Source organism: Lagopus muta, chromosome 1 (genome assembly GCF_023343835.1).
Source record: "Lagopus muta isolate bLagMut1 chromosome 1, bLagMut1 primary, whole genome shotgun sequence".
Taxonomy (NCBI): domain Eukaryota; kingdom Metazoa; phylum Chordata; class Aves; order Galliformes; family Phasianidae; genus Lagopus; species Lagopus muta.
In genome coordinates this window covers 52498453-52510935 of record NC_064433.1, presented here as the reverse complement: position 1 = coordinate 52510935, position 12483 = coordinate 52498453, and the positions used below count along the sequence as shown (strand labels likewise).

General features: G+C 42.1%; 1 protein-coding gene across 2 annotated transcripts; it reads left to right on the top strand.

Moving 5' to 3' along the window:
* Window positions 1-3140: 3140 nt before the first annotated feature.
* ASCL4 (achaete-scute family bHLH transcription factor 4) lies at window positions 3141-7361 on the top strand. Of its 2 annotated transcripts, none has more exons than XM_048953631.1 (2): window positions 3141-3247; window positions 3385-7361. In XM_048953631.1, the coding sequence occupies exon 2, from the start codon at window positions 5493-5495 to the stop codon at window positions 6057-6059; it is 567 nt and encodes a 188-aa protein (XP_048809588.1). In that variant the 5' UTR covers window positions 3141-3247; window positions 3385-5492; the 3' UTR covers window positions 6060-7361. The 2 variants fall into 2 exon arrangements, with proteins under 2 accessions (XP_048809588.1, XP_048809599.1); XM_048953642.1 differs by having other exon boundaries at window positions 3180-3247; window positions 3360-7361.
* The last annotated feature ends 5122 nt before the right edge of the window (window positions 7362-12483 follow it).

Sequence of the window (12483 nt, the reverse complement as noted above, 5' to 3'; positions counted from 1 at the left end):
TGTAATGTGCTTCTGCAATCGGATCGTGTCTGACACCTAAATCGTAGAATCCTTAGTTAGAAGGGACCTCTGAAGGCCATGTAGCCCAACTCCCCTGGAAAGAACAGGGACACCACAGCTAGACCAGGCTGCCCAGGGCCTGATCCAGCCTTGCCTTGAAAGTCTCCAGGGATGGGGCATCAACCACATTGCTAAGCAACCTAGCCTCATCACCCTCACTGTAAAAGTTTTTTTCCTTATATCTAACCTAAATCTCTCCTCTTTGATCTTGAAACCATTTCCCCTTGTTCTGTCACCACAGACACTGCTGAAAACTCTGTCCCCTTCTTTCCTGTACCTCCCCTTTACGTACTGAAAGGCCACTCTCAGGTCACCTCATAGCCTTCTCATCTCCAAGCTGAACAGCCCCAGCCTATCCTCATAGGGGAGGTGTTCCATTCCGTGGGTAAATGTTGCCTCACACAATGAGAGATGCCTTGACTGGGAGTCTGCACAGGAGGAAACACAAAGTATTTGTCTTCGTGCTGCCTTTTGATCCAAAATGACTGAATGTACAATCTGGAAAGATCATACCAGTTCTATGCACAGCCATCAGTTCTTTTTGGGGTGGAAACAGCTCCTCATTTGACTCTAGCAGTCTGAGAGCTGGGCACCTCTTATACGCTACTTCATAAAATCACAGAATCACTTGAGTTTGATGGTCTTAAGGGCCATCTGGTCCCCCTCCTCTCCAATGAACAGGGATACCTACAGCTAGATCAGGTGCTCAGAGCCCCTCCAGTATGACCCCTCCAACTCAAAAGACTCTTTCATCACACTGAACTCCCTAAAACATAGGGAAACTGTGACCAGAGATCTTACATTTTCCCTTGTCATCCTCACAACTTCACCGTTACTCTCAGTATGTCTCAGTTGTGCCCTGAAACACCAAGACCCAAGTTTGATGCCAATTTTGATAATGCACTCCTACTGGAGGACCATCCTGGTGCTGAAATCCTCGCTATCTGAGCTGAAAGTAATACTTTGAGCCTTTGAGTCAGACTGGATGTAGTCATAGGCAGATAAGAGTGTTTTCTCTTGCTGGTAAGCATGGGTCCTCCAACATTCCAGGTTTTTTTTGTAGGCTCTTTACACCCTTGAAGAAGTGATAGTTTAACTACCAACTTAATGCACCAGTATCAAAGGAAACCAGGAAAACTATGAAGTGTCACTGGATGAGAAATTAATCTATGTCTACAGAGATGTATTCTGCATGCCTAGAGTATTACAGCAAAATACATTTCAGAAATGTCTCTTCTGAAAGAGAAGATTTTTTTAGAGATGGCATTTGTAACATATGTGAGTTGTTTCCATAAGACAGGTGCATGATGTCCCCTGAGAGCTTAGTTTATTGACTTGCATGGTACTTGCTGCACGAGAGCAAATGACGTCGCTATTTTTCAAGCTGCACTAATACCCTGGAGACGTATTGAAAAATAAGAGATGCTCATGGAATCACAGGGAAAAAGATATGGTTAGCATGCATTAGTAATTCCAGGAGTGGAAATCCCCACTGGACTGTGCCACATGTCATAGCCATTGGTTCTCTCCTACTGATACTAACATGCCCTTGGATGCTTCTCAGAGGGAGCAGAATTATGCTGTACAGGGATCACACAGACAACAGTGGCTCAGGCCGGCTGATTGATATTAAATATCCAGATATCCTTCCAGCCTTTATTGGCTTGCCAGTGCTTTGCAGATCCACCTGTATCCTGGTGACAATCCCAGTATGCAGCCTTGGTAGGTCACATGCAGCACTCACTGCCAGCTAGAGAGCTAGAGAGATGACCCACATGAAAGTACACAACTATTAACAGTGAACAGAACTATTAAGTTATAGTTATAACTGTAATTCTGTGATATGTAGCAAATATGAGAAACTGTTAATTTCACATCTTTTAATAAATTGTCTGCTAGTAAACTGCAACAGCCCAGACAAACCACAAAGTATACAATAAATTACATTTTTTCAGTGTAATTACAGTACAATAAAACATAAGAAATGCGTAATGGGGTGAGGACTTCTTTTTTAGCTCCTACTGTGTTTTCTTCCTCCTCAGTAATATGTTCACAGATAAAATACTTGAGACCTCATTTGTTGGGAAATAGATGCACGTGTTCAGCTGGTGTTTGAGTTTCTACAGTATTTCCAATGATGACTTTCATTTCAGCCACAGAGGGATTCGGTGTCAAGGAGAATCTCTTGCTTTGAGTAATTCAGACTAATTCAAAGCAATCACGGTGTAACACAAGGATTTCTGTAGTGTTATTCATGATTCTTGTGGGAGTGTGAACAGGCTGAGGGTTCTTTTGTACAAAGATTACATTCTTGTAGACAGTATTAGGATATATGCAATTAAAACCACAACTAAGTTGCAAATAGAAACAGCACAGCTTCCAGAAACTCAGAGCCTGAACATCCTCTTGCAACAGCTCTGAAGCAGGATGATTCTGCCACAAAGCACTGAATAATATCTGACTTCTACCAACCAAAGGCAAACCAGGCTCTCTGCTTCCTTTCAGCTTGGAGAGTCTTGTGTTTAGGACATGGGAAGTAATTTGAGAAGCAGCAGCAGAATTAAGAACAGTGGGTTTTCTTAGAAGGATATTGTCCACGGAGTCTTAATCTACTCATTACACTATGGTGCCCCAGTCCTGCTGCTGTCCCTATGCTCAACTGCGTGGGTTGGTACAAGCACGATGCAGCGCCCTTGTCCTGTTCGTGCTCTCATGAGAGTGTATTGCCTTGTGCTGGCTCCCAGCCCATGTTCAAAGCCCTGCCTGTGAGCATGACATTAGATTTGTCAATAAGATACAACATTCAGCAAGCGTGTGTGGTGTGTTTTCTTCTCTTGCTCAGAAACACAATCTGCAGACTTTGACATGAGTTCAGTTACGCAGGTTAACAATTCACATTTACATGAATTGGTTTTTTTCCCCCGTGTATTTCTTTAAGGAACTAACAGTGGGTTGTAATTTTATTTTATTTTTTCTGTAGTAGTAGTTTAGCACAGGTGTGGTTCTGACCCTTTGGGAAGTGCAGGTGACTTGCATTTATAGTAAACATGGTCAAGAACTCAGGCAGCAAAGAGCAGTATGTTTGCATGACAGAACTGAAACATAGCCATGCCTTTTGAACTCAGCTGCACTTCTGGAGAAGTCATGGAGGGCTGTGAAAAGTTTTGGCACCTGAGAGCCCCAGGAGGTATGTTGCCATTTCCTTATATGCTTCTACAGAGGTTGTAGAGACTGGGGAAGGTCTTTGCTTGTGCTCATTATGACAAAGAACAGCATTTTTCAATAGAAAAATGACAAAGGTCAAATGTCCTTTTCCTACTTCAGGTATTTGCTCAGAGGCCAACATCCTCCTTGCTTCAAGAAAGCTTCGAGTCCTTGCCTACCTTAGTGCTACAGCAAATGTGCTATTTTCAGAATTCAGATCTGGAAATTTCTACTGGAGTTTCTACTGGAGAACTCTGTGACAAGAAAATTTCTAGTGCAAGTGATGTTGAAAAGCCAATGTTATTCTACAGTTTCCACACTTTTAAAAAAGACAGAAAGGGTTCTTGATTATTTGATCTGAAACAGATGTTTTAGAAAGGCATTTAGATGTGACTTGACTCAACTCCTCATGAAAGGCATTAGCTAACTGTTAGGCAATGCTGAAAACCTTCAGTTTGAATCACCAGCAACACTGGTGATGGAGGTGAAAGTGGACGGATACTGGAGTTTCAGCCATTTTGGTGGTTTTCCAGCTGCTGGCATAAATCAGAGGCCAAGATTGTTCTCATTTACATCTGTCTGGAAGGGTCTCCCTGTACATTCATCATATTTTGAAGATTACCATCTAGATTCCTCTTGTATCACTGTTTTTTGAAGCAGCAGAGTAAGCCAGCACAGATACTGACTTGAAAGCGTGCACTGGCATCACTGCTGCTGGTTTCTGACTCAGCAGAGACACAGATGTGTTTCTCAGAGCAAAGGATGTTGTTTCAGTTACTCACGCTTCTGAGACTGTTTGGCATGAAAGACCAAACAGGGTGGAAACTTTCACTTTGAGCAAAAGAACAGTTTTAATAGAGCCCACATGCTTGTACCTTTTCATGTTTGTCCTTTCCCACTGCTCTCCTGGGCCAAACGTTCAACTCACTGAAATGATGTTAGCAAAAAGAAGGCAGTTCTGTTAACTGTGCAGACGTGTTTCTGGGGAAAAAAAAATATATAACTGTGGGGCTTTTGAACAACAAAATGGGGAAAGATGCTCCTAGCACAGCAGATTTCTTAGAGGAAGCACACGGATGACCACATGGTGCCCTTGTGCTGCCAAAAGTCCTTGTCTTCTTTCTGCCCACCTCTTCTCCTTGGCAGGCTGCAGGCGAACTGGTAGGTGTGGCACAGGTCTGGGACAGCTGAGAGGGATTTTCAGCTCCCCAGTTAAAGTACTCTGGAGGATGCATCTAGAAAGCCAGCATTGATGTAAGCATCTGATAACAACTACACTTGGGCAATCAGGGCATAACCTCTGTATTTCATTCCTGAGGAAGGTGATTATAATGATGACCAGAACATCTCTGCAATTAGTAGAAATGAGCAAAATGTTGCAGGTTTTCTTGAAGATGTTTGTGTTCAATTTGTGAAATTCATACTTCTTGAAAAAGCCTCTCTTCGGGTGAAGAGAACAGTTTTCCTCTTATTGTTCGCACGTATGCATTCTTGATCTGACATGACTTGCAACCACAAGAGAGCACTCTTTCCTTTGAAGATTTCTCTGCTTCTCCAGAAAGGTAGAGATGTGCCATATAAGTTTGCAAACTGCTTGAGAGCTGTTTCAGTTAGACCAGAGCAGCCGAAACAACAAAGCTTGCAGTTGTCTTTTGGATTTCATTGTGGAAAGCCTTTGGGTAGTTTTCAGATGACAGAAGATCCTCGGTTCCTGAAAGGGAGGAGTTCTGCCAAAACTTTGAAGATCCCTGTAAACTTTGCAAATTACGCCGCTTTTGGAGACAATTATATCAAATGATATTGTGGATTACAATACATGAGAAGTGTTTAGAGCCTGGAAGATTATTTACGTTTGGCGTTAACTCCTATGGTCATAATTTCAAGAAGGGAGAAAAGGAATGCACAGGAACCCTCTTATTATCTTTTGAAATATGAAGATCAGAGGAAAAGGAAGGTTTAAAAGTGTGGAGTGATGGTCCTCAAAACCTGTCTATAAATTAGCTGGCATCCTGCATCTATAAAATCAGCTTAGAGCTGATTTCCAGGCACCAGTGGACCTCCTGAGTCATCAGCAGTGCTTTGCGATCTGAGTCTCTACATTCTGCAGGAGAAAATTGCCACCCCTGGGGCAGAGTACCTGTACAAATGTTTCCTTCTTGCCTGGATTGATACACGATTTGGAAGCCAAATTCAGGAGCTGATTTCGCACTGGTGGGAAAAGACAAAGCATGGCCAGCAATAAAGATGATGATGGACTGTTGAACAGGATTGCATTTTCAGGAGCAATGCCCCTGGCTAACAGCCACATCCGTCCCCACGGGGTTCCCCTAAGAGAACCCTTTGGGGTTCCCATCCACCTAGACCCGTCGTACTGGGAGCGAGCCTATGGTGGGCATGCAGGTCGCATCTCCTACGTCCCATTCCCTGGCTACGTGGGCGTCTATGACTATTCCTTTGAGCCTGCCTTCATTCGGAAGAGGAATGAGAGAGAAAGACAGCGGGTGCGCTGCGTGAACGAAGGCTACACACGCCTGAGAGAGCACCTGCCCAAGGAATTTGCTGACAAGCGCCTCAGCAAAGTGGAGACCCTGAGAGCAGCCATAAGCTACATCAAGCACTTGCAGAGCTTGCTGGACTGCTATCCCCTGGGGTCTAGCAGTAAGGAAACGCTCGCCACCAAGGAGCTCCTGGATGATCCCAGCCCCGGTCCTCTGCGGGAGTGCAACAGTGATGGAGAATCGAAAGCCTCCTCAGCCTCATCCCCCTACAGTGAATTCGAGGAGGTGGGTAGCTAGGAATTGGCCCCCTGGAGAAAGAAGCCTTCAAGACCTTCTGAAAGCCAGAACTAAATCCCCTGGGATTTTTCTGCGGATTAAGATGAATACCAGGAAAAAGGAAAACAGCTAGGAGAAAAGATAAAGGTATTTTCATTCTTTCAAAGGACAACTGTGTTGTCTGCACAGAACTTAAAGATGATCTGTAAGCACACAGACCTTGCTTCTGTTGTTCCAAATGTGTTACTAAACTTCGGATTGTTAAAACCGAAGCAACTCTTTGCATTCTACTTCTCATTCAGCTTTTGTTCTATTTTCATTTGCTTTTCACTCAAGAAGAGAACAAAACCAGATAAACCCATTTCAGGAAATCCTCCTTCCCTTTCTCCCACTTCCTCTAAGTTTTATTTTCCTGCTTGCTAACTTGGAATATCCTGGGTTACAAACATTTCGACTGGGAAAGGTAAGATTTAGATAACACATCCTTCCCTAAAATTGTTAGAACACTCCCAGAAATGCTCCTGTTTCTGAAAGGACAGTATTTTTACAAACTTGTGACTGATTTTTTTTTTTTAATGGCATCTTCTAAAGCGAAAGTAGCAACTCATGCATTGGATTCCGGCTGTTTGGTGATCATGGGAGGGATGATTTTCAGGAGAAGTAAGTGTGGCAGTTTCACTCTAAAGTGTTCTAGAAAGTGGTAAGCAGAGATTTGTAAAACTGCACCTAAAAAGGCACAGCTTTACTTCTGATACTGAAAAAAATGTTGCCGGCCTATTTCTTTCTTTACTCAAAATTGAGTTTGTACGCAAAGTAAGCCTGAGTATTTTTCATCAGTGAGAACTTAGAAATAGGTTCCTGTAGCGGTTATGTAGTGGTATGTACAAAAGGGGTAACTTACATCTGTGTGAAGGTGTAGGTGTTTCTCCTTTTGATCAGAATATTGCATTGCTTTGTCAAAGAATACACCTTCTCAAATGGATATCTCAAAGTATATGAAATAGCTTTCCTTTGGACAATATCTGCTTAAAATGAGAATGTTACCCCAAATTGCTCAAAAATCTTCCTCTCTCCACGGCCAGATTTAATTAACATTTAGCTATGAGCTTGAATCCCATTCTGAATACAAGGTAAACTTCTCACTCATAAGTCTGGCACAAAGACCTTCCAAACTTCTGCTTTTTTGGCCTCACTTTGGCGAAATGGTTTTGTATCATTTTGTCTTTCCTTCGCAGTGCGCTGACTGAACACCTGAAAAAATACTTGTGTGTAAATGAGAATGCATACTGATTAAATACCTCAGATGTGTCCATAAATTTCATTTAAATAAAAAATGCAATACATCCAGGCTGTGGGTTTTGTTTTAGTTTTTTTCCAGTGGATAATAAATGGGAAATGTGTAGGAAATGCACACAAAATGCTACCTATGAAATAAATTTTTAACCTAGATTTTTACATCTGGATGGTTAGTAGGTTTATAGTGTTGGTATCTAGCAAGATTTATTAGATATAAAGTTACTGTGCTGATTTCTAGCACGCTGCTATGGACCTCTGTACACTTTTAGCTACTGAATGCCTGCTTTCAAGTACTTGCAGTGGAAGTACTTGGGTTGAGCTATTGCTACAGCTCTAAACCCAATTATTTCTTCTTAAGTCACATACATGTTTCTCAATAATATTGAAAGGCAGACACTTAAGCAAATTGCACTCAACTCAGATATGAAAAAAAAAGCCTAAATATGTTGTCCAAGTGGCTTCTGACAGATCATTCATTCAAAGATGTCAATGGCAGTCACGAGCTTTGTCCTTTATTCTTTAAGTGGTAGCCAGGTCTCTTTTCTGACAATTTTAATTTAGTTTGTTTCTGTTTTCCAAACCCCAAATGTTTAATCCCAGTTACCTGAAAAGTTCTTGCTAAGGATCTAGAGCTTAGGCACTGATTTTTGGATGCATCAGTATGGGTTCTGACAATAGACTCAAACTCTTTGTGCTTCAGTGCTTCCAGATGTTTTTGGAAATGGAGTGGCACTGGTGGTAACTCTGTGAGTAAGCCTGGGTTGCATTTCTCCCTTAAAGCAGAGATCAAATCTCTCTTATCTATGAAAAACATGTATTCAGTGTGCCTGAGACAAATTCTGTGAGATGCTTTGTAAAGCTCTTTGAAGACAGAAAGCACTTAACACACATTTAATGAGAGTAAGTATCCAAACCACTAGAAATCAAAATGAGCAGAATGCCTGTTTCTGTCTGGATGGGAGGCATCAGATAACTCCCCTAATACATTTTTGTGTCGGATGCTTCTCATGGAGGTTTGAGTCCTGCAGCAGCACGTCCAAGAGTTGTAATCCTGTGGTTTCAAATGCTGGAGAGCGGGTACAGTGATCAGCTGGACAGACTGAGCCATGGATCTGCCCCTTGCCAGCTTCATCTCACTTGGGATGTGCCTCTAGGAGAGGCTCATCACAAGAGAGCATCTCCCCTCTGTGGTTCTGGGCCTGCACTTGATCTGCACTGCTGTAGGGTGACCCTTCCCATGTGAGTTGCAGGCTGATCAGCTGCACATCTAGATGGGGCTGGTTTATTTCTTGTGTGTCCTTAATGTTCTGTTCAGAACCATGTCTGTATTTCTGAAATAACATTCTGGAAATACCTCTGGACCTCGAGTCAAGGAGATGGATGAAAAAGCCTACATATTAATAAAAACATGCACATATGTGTATTTTGGAGTGTACGTTTCACTCCTTTTAACAGCTCTGGAGATGTCCTTAAAGTACCTCTTGATCCAACCTCAGTTCGGAAGGTGCAAAAGCTAGAGTCCATTTAATTTTAAAGGAAAGTGAATTTCTGGATGAAAACCAAATTATTTCTGTGCAAAAAATATGTGATGGATTGAGCTCCCAGGAAAGCTGGATGCTTTATCTCTCACAGTTCCTGCAGGCATACAAACCTCTCACACGCTTTCAGCACAAGGAAGTAGAAGTCAGCTAAAGATCTCCCAAGGGTGGGTCAGTGCTTCTTATTTGTGTCAGCAAAAGTTTCAAGTGAATGCTACATTTCAAAAGCTTTCTTAATCTGTTTCTGTGCAAAGTTTTTCTTCAAAGCTTCTAAAGTTTATCATTATCAGACTTTGAAGGCAGACAATGATCCAACTTGTCACCCTGAGAATTAAAGTTTTAATAAAAATGGTGATTGGAAGAATTCTCTCCATGTGGCACAATCACCATTTACAAGAAAGTCAGCACTAATATCCCTAAGCAACCGTGCTACAGCTTTATCAAACTCCTGCACACCAAATGCAGACTTTAATCTTTCTATCAAATGTGAAAAAGTGCACATCTGTCGTCTTCTGTCTTCTACCATTAAATTACAAATCCATTTGCTCCTGATATTATCAGCATTTTAAAGATGTGTAATCCTGGCCATGGGATTGCTTTTAATCCTCTAATAGCTATTTAGCTGATTTCTTTGTGAAAGCCCATCTAGTCTTCTTTCATGTTATATTATCAGTGTCAGTAAAGCAGCCAAGGGAAACCAGAAGGCACTATGAAGAAACCGTGTTCAGGCAGCAAAGCAATCAGGGCCAATTCATCTCACTGGAATAAATGAACAGGGAATAGCCACACAAAAGCAAAGAATTTTTGAAAACCTTTATAATGCCAGTGTACTCAGAAAGAAGCAAAAAAGGATGCAAAATGTTTGAAATGGTACCAAGAGGAGAGCTCTGCTGCAGTTGGCCAGATAGAATAATTAAAATTTGGAATGACCACTAGGATCATGTAGTCCAACTGCCAGCCCATTCCCATCATACCCACTAACCATGTCCTCAGTGCCACATCCACACAGTTCTGCAACACCTCCAGGGATGATGACTCCACCACCAGCATTCTCTGACAACCCAGAGGCGTGCTTGCTGGCAAAAGTTATAAATGCTCACTCATGTATTTCCCACATGATTTTTTCACATTTTTCTTTATCTCACTGTGAGTACATCTGTTGGCAGAGTGATGGATAGCTTCTCTTTGCTGGGCAAACCAGCCATGCTGGAAAAACAAACCAGACTGAAGGCATTTCTAAAGTTGGATGTCTCTCTGCATTACCTCAGTGGATCTCCACAGTCAGTGGAGGATCAAAGATGGAGAGGAGTCAGGCTAGGATACTAGAGAAATAATCCAAGAGCATTTGTTTGCAATTTACAGCAGTTTGGCAAGGTGACACCACACAGATGATGCTCCAGAGCTGGCTGAAAACATTATAACTAAAATTCATTTAACTCAGAAAAACACACAAAAACAACCATACTTCTTCCAGTGAATCATGGCAGCTACCCTGAGCCAAGACCCTGGAAAGTGAACAGAGAACAACATGGTCATCTGTTGTGCTGTGCTAGAGGCTGGGAAGCTGGGAGAAGAAACAAGGTACTCAGCTCCACTGGGGTCTTCCGAAAGGGCTTTACAAAATAAATCTCTCACTGAGATCAAAAGAGCTGTTCTTGCTGGATAAAGCCCTGTGAGAAAGCTAGCTGGTGGCCCACCTCTGCTTGGCTATCACCTTTGTGGCCAGAACTGGCTTTTCACAACTTAACTGTGCAACGTGTACAGGGTACAGTCAACACCACAACATCTACTCAGAGCACATGAATGGTGCATGCTTGCCTCTACCATGCTGGTGCTGAGGTGAGAGTAAAGGCTCAGAGCCTCATTTGGCAATGTGGTACAGCCTCAAAAAGAAAAAAAAAAAAACAAAAAACAAAAAACAAGAAAAATCTTTCCTTAGTTTGCAAATTGAGTTGAAAAATAAGTGAATAACAACAAAAATACAGTTCAGGAACAGAAAATACAGGTATGTGCCCAGGCTGGGTTTACTGGATGCACTTCAAAGGAAAAACACAAGAAAAGCTAAGTTTAATTGGTTTCCTTTTATTTGTCTTAGCTTACAAAAGAACCATTTTCCTGAAAGGCTCAGAAGCTTCATGCATAAAAGCTGGAAATCCTAGGCTACCCATAGCCCAGCCCCTGGAACAGACACAGAAGACAGGTGACGCTCCTACTTTTAGCCACCTCCAAGTCATAACTTGCTGTATTTATGTAAACAAGGAGCTTTGCCAAGGTCAATACATCCATCTGTGAATCTGGGTGGTTGAAGATCCTGGTTCACTGTCATCACTGTCTGTAGATACTATAGGCTGATAGTGTCGGTACTCCCAGAACTGTGGGTTACAGATGCAGGTAGCAACCAACAAGCTCATAGAATCATAGAATTACAGAATGATTAGGAAAAGGAAAGGACCTTAAATGTCATTTAGTTCCAACCCCCTGCTGTAGGCAGGGTTGCCAGTCACAAGATATTTCACTCTAAATTTCCTCTCACCCCTTTCACTGTGCTTTCATCTGGCTTTGAAGCCTCTGTTACGGGACCTACCTTGTCATTTTGGTTAGAGCCTGCATTTGGAGGAGCATCAAGAGTTAAATCTATGTTAGTGCAGACCTCAGTTTGTATTGATTATGATTTTGTAGATGTCAGAAGTGAAAAGATGTATTAGTATTAGATATTAGATATTAGGAAAAATATCTTGCTTAATCTTGATGCTGTACAATTCTGGATCAGATCTTTGTGCTCCTGAGCTGTTCACCACTGGCATTTAATTCTAACCAGCCTCTTCCATCTGCACCAAGATCACAAAGAAAACAAGTAGTTCCAGATAAATGCAATTTTCAGGCCTTTTTATGGGTTTCCTTTACGTTACACTGTACTATGCTGCTTTCTAGATGTAGCTCTTTAAATTTAAGAAGCACTGAAGATGTCCCAGACTCAGCTACAGAGCATTTATCCCAGAGCAACGCTCATGCAGAGATGATCTGTACTTCCACACACTCAGTGGTGTTAAAGCTCACTGGTGCTTAATGAATAAAATGGATGATAAACTATGCAACGTATAAATGAAATGAGGCAGATGTACAAACACGGGCATGCGTGCTGTGGTGTCTGCACACAAGAGGAAGAGGAAGGACGGTAGAGGGAGGGAGGAGAAAAAGTGGTTTTGAAGTGTGGCACACAGTTTGATATCAAATTAACTGCATGGCTAAAACCGGGGAAATAAGAGTAAATTAGATGTGACACCTTTGGGGAGGATTAATTCCTGGAGGGAAGAAAAAAAAAAGAAGAACTTAAAGAAAACATTTGTGGGTAGAACCTGAGGAGATGTAAAAAGGCTGTGAGGTCTTGCAGGGCAGAAATGACAGTGAGAGCAAGCAGAGCATGGAGCTTTGTGGACCAGCACATACAGGGAAGAGTAAGTAGGGCTGGAGAAGGCATGATGCCTCATTGGCCCCATATCAGAAGGTGTGTGTGTTTTCCAATACTAAAAGTGCTTTCCTCGTTCCCATTGCATATTTATAGGATGTCTTCGGTCTTTTGGCCTAGGGTACCATGAGTTTAGCGAGGACTC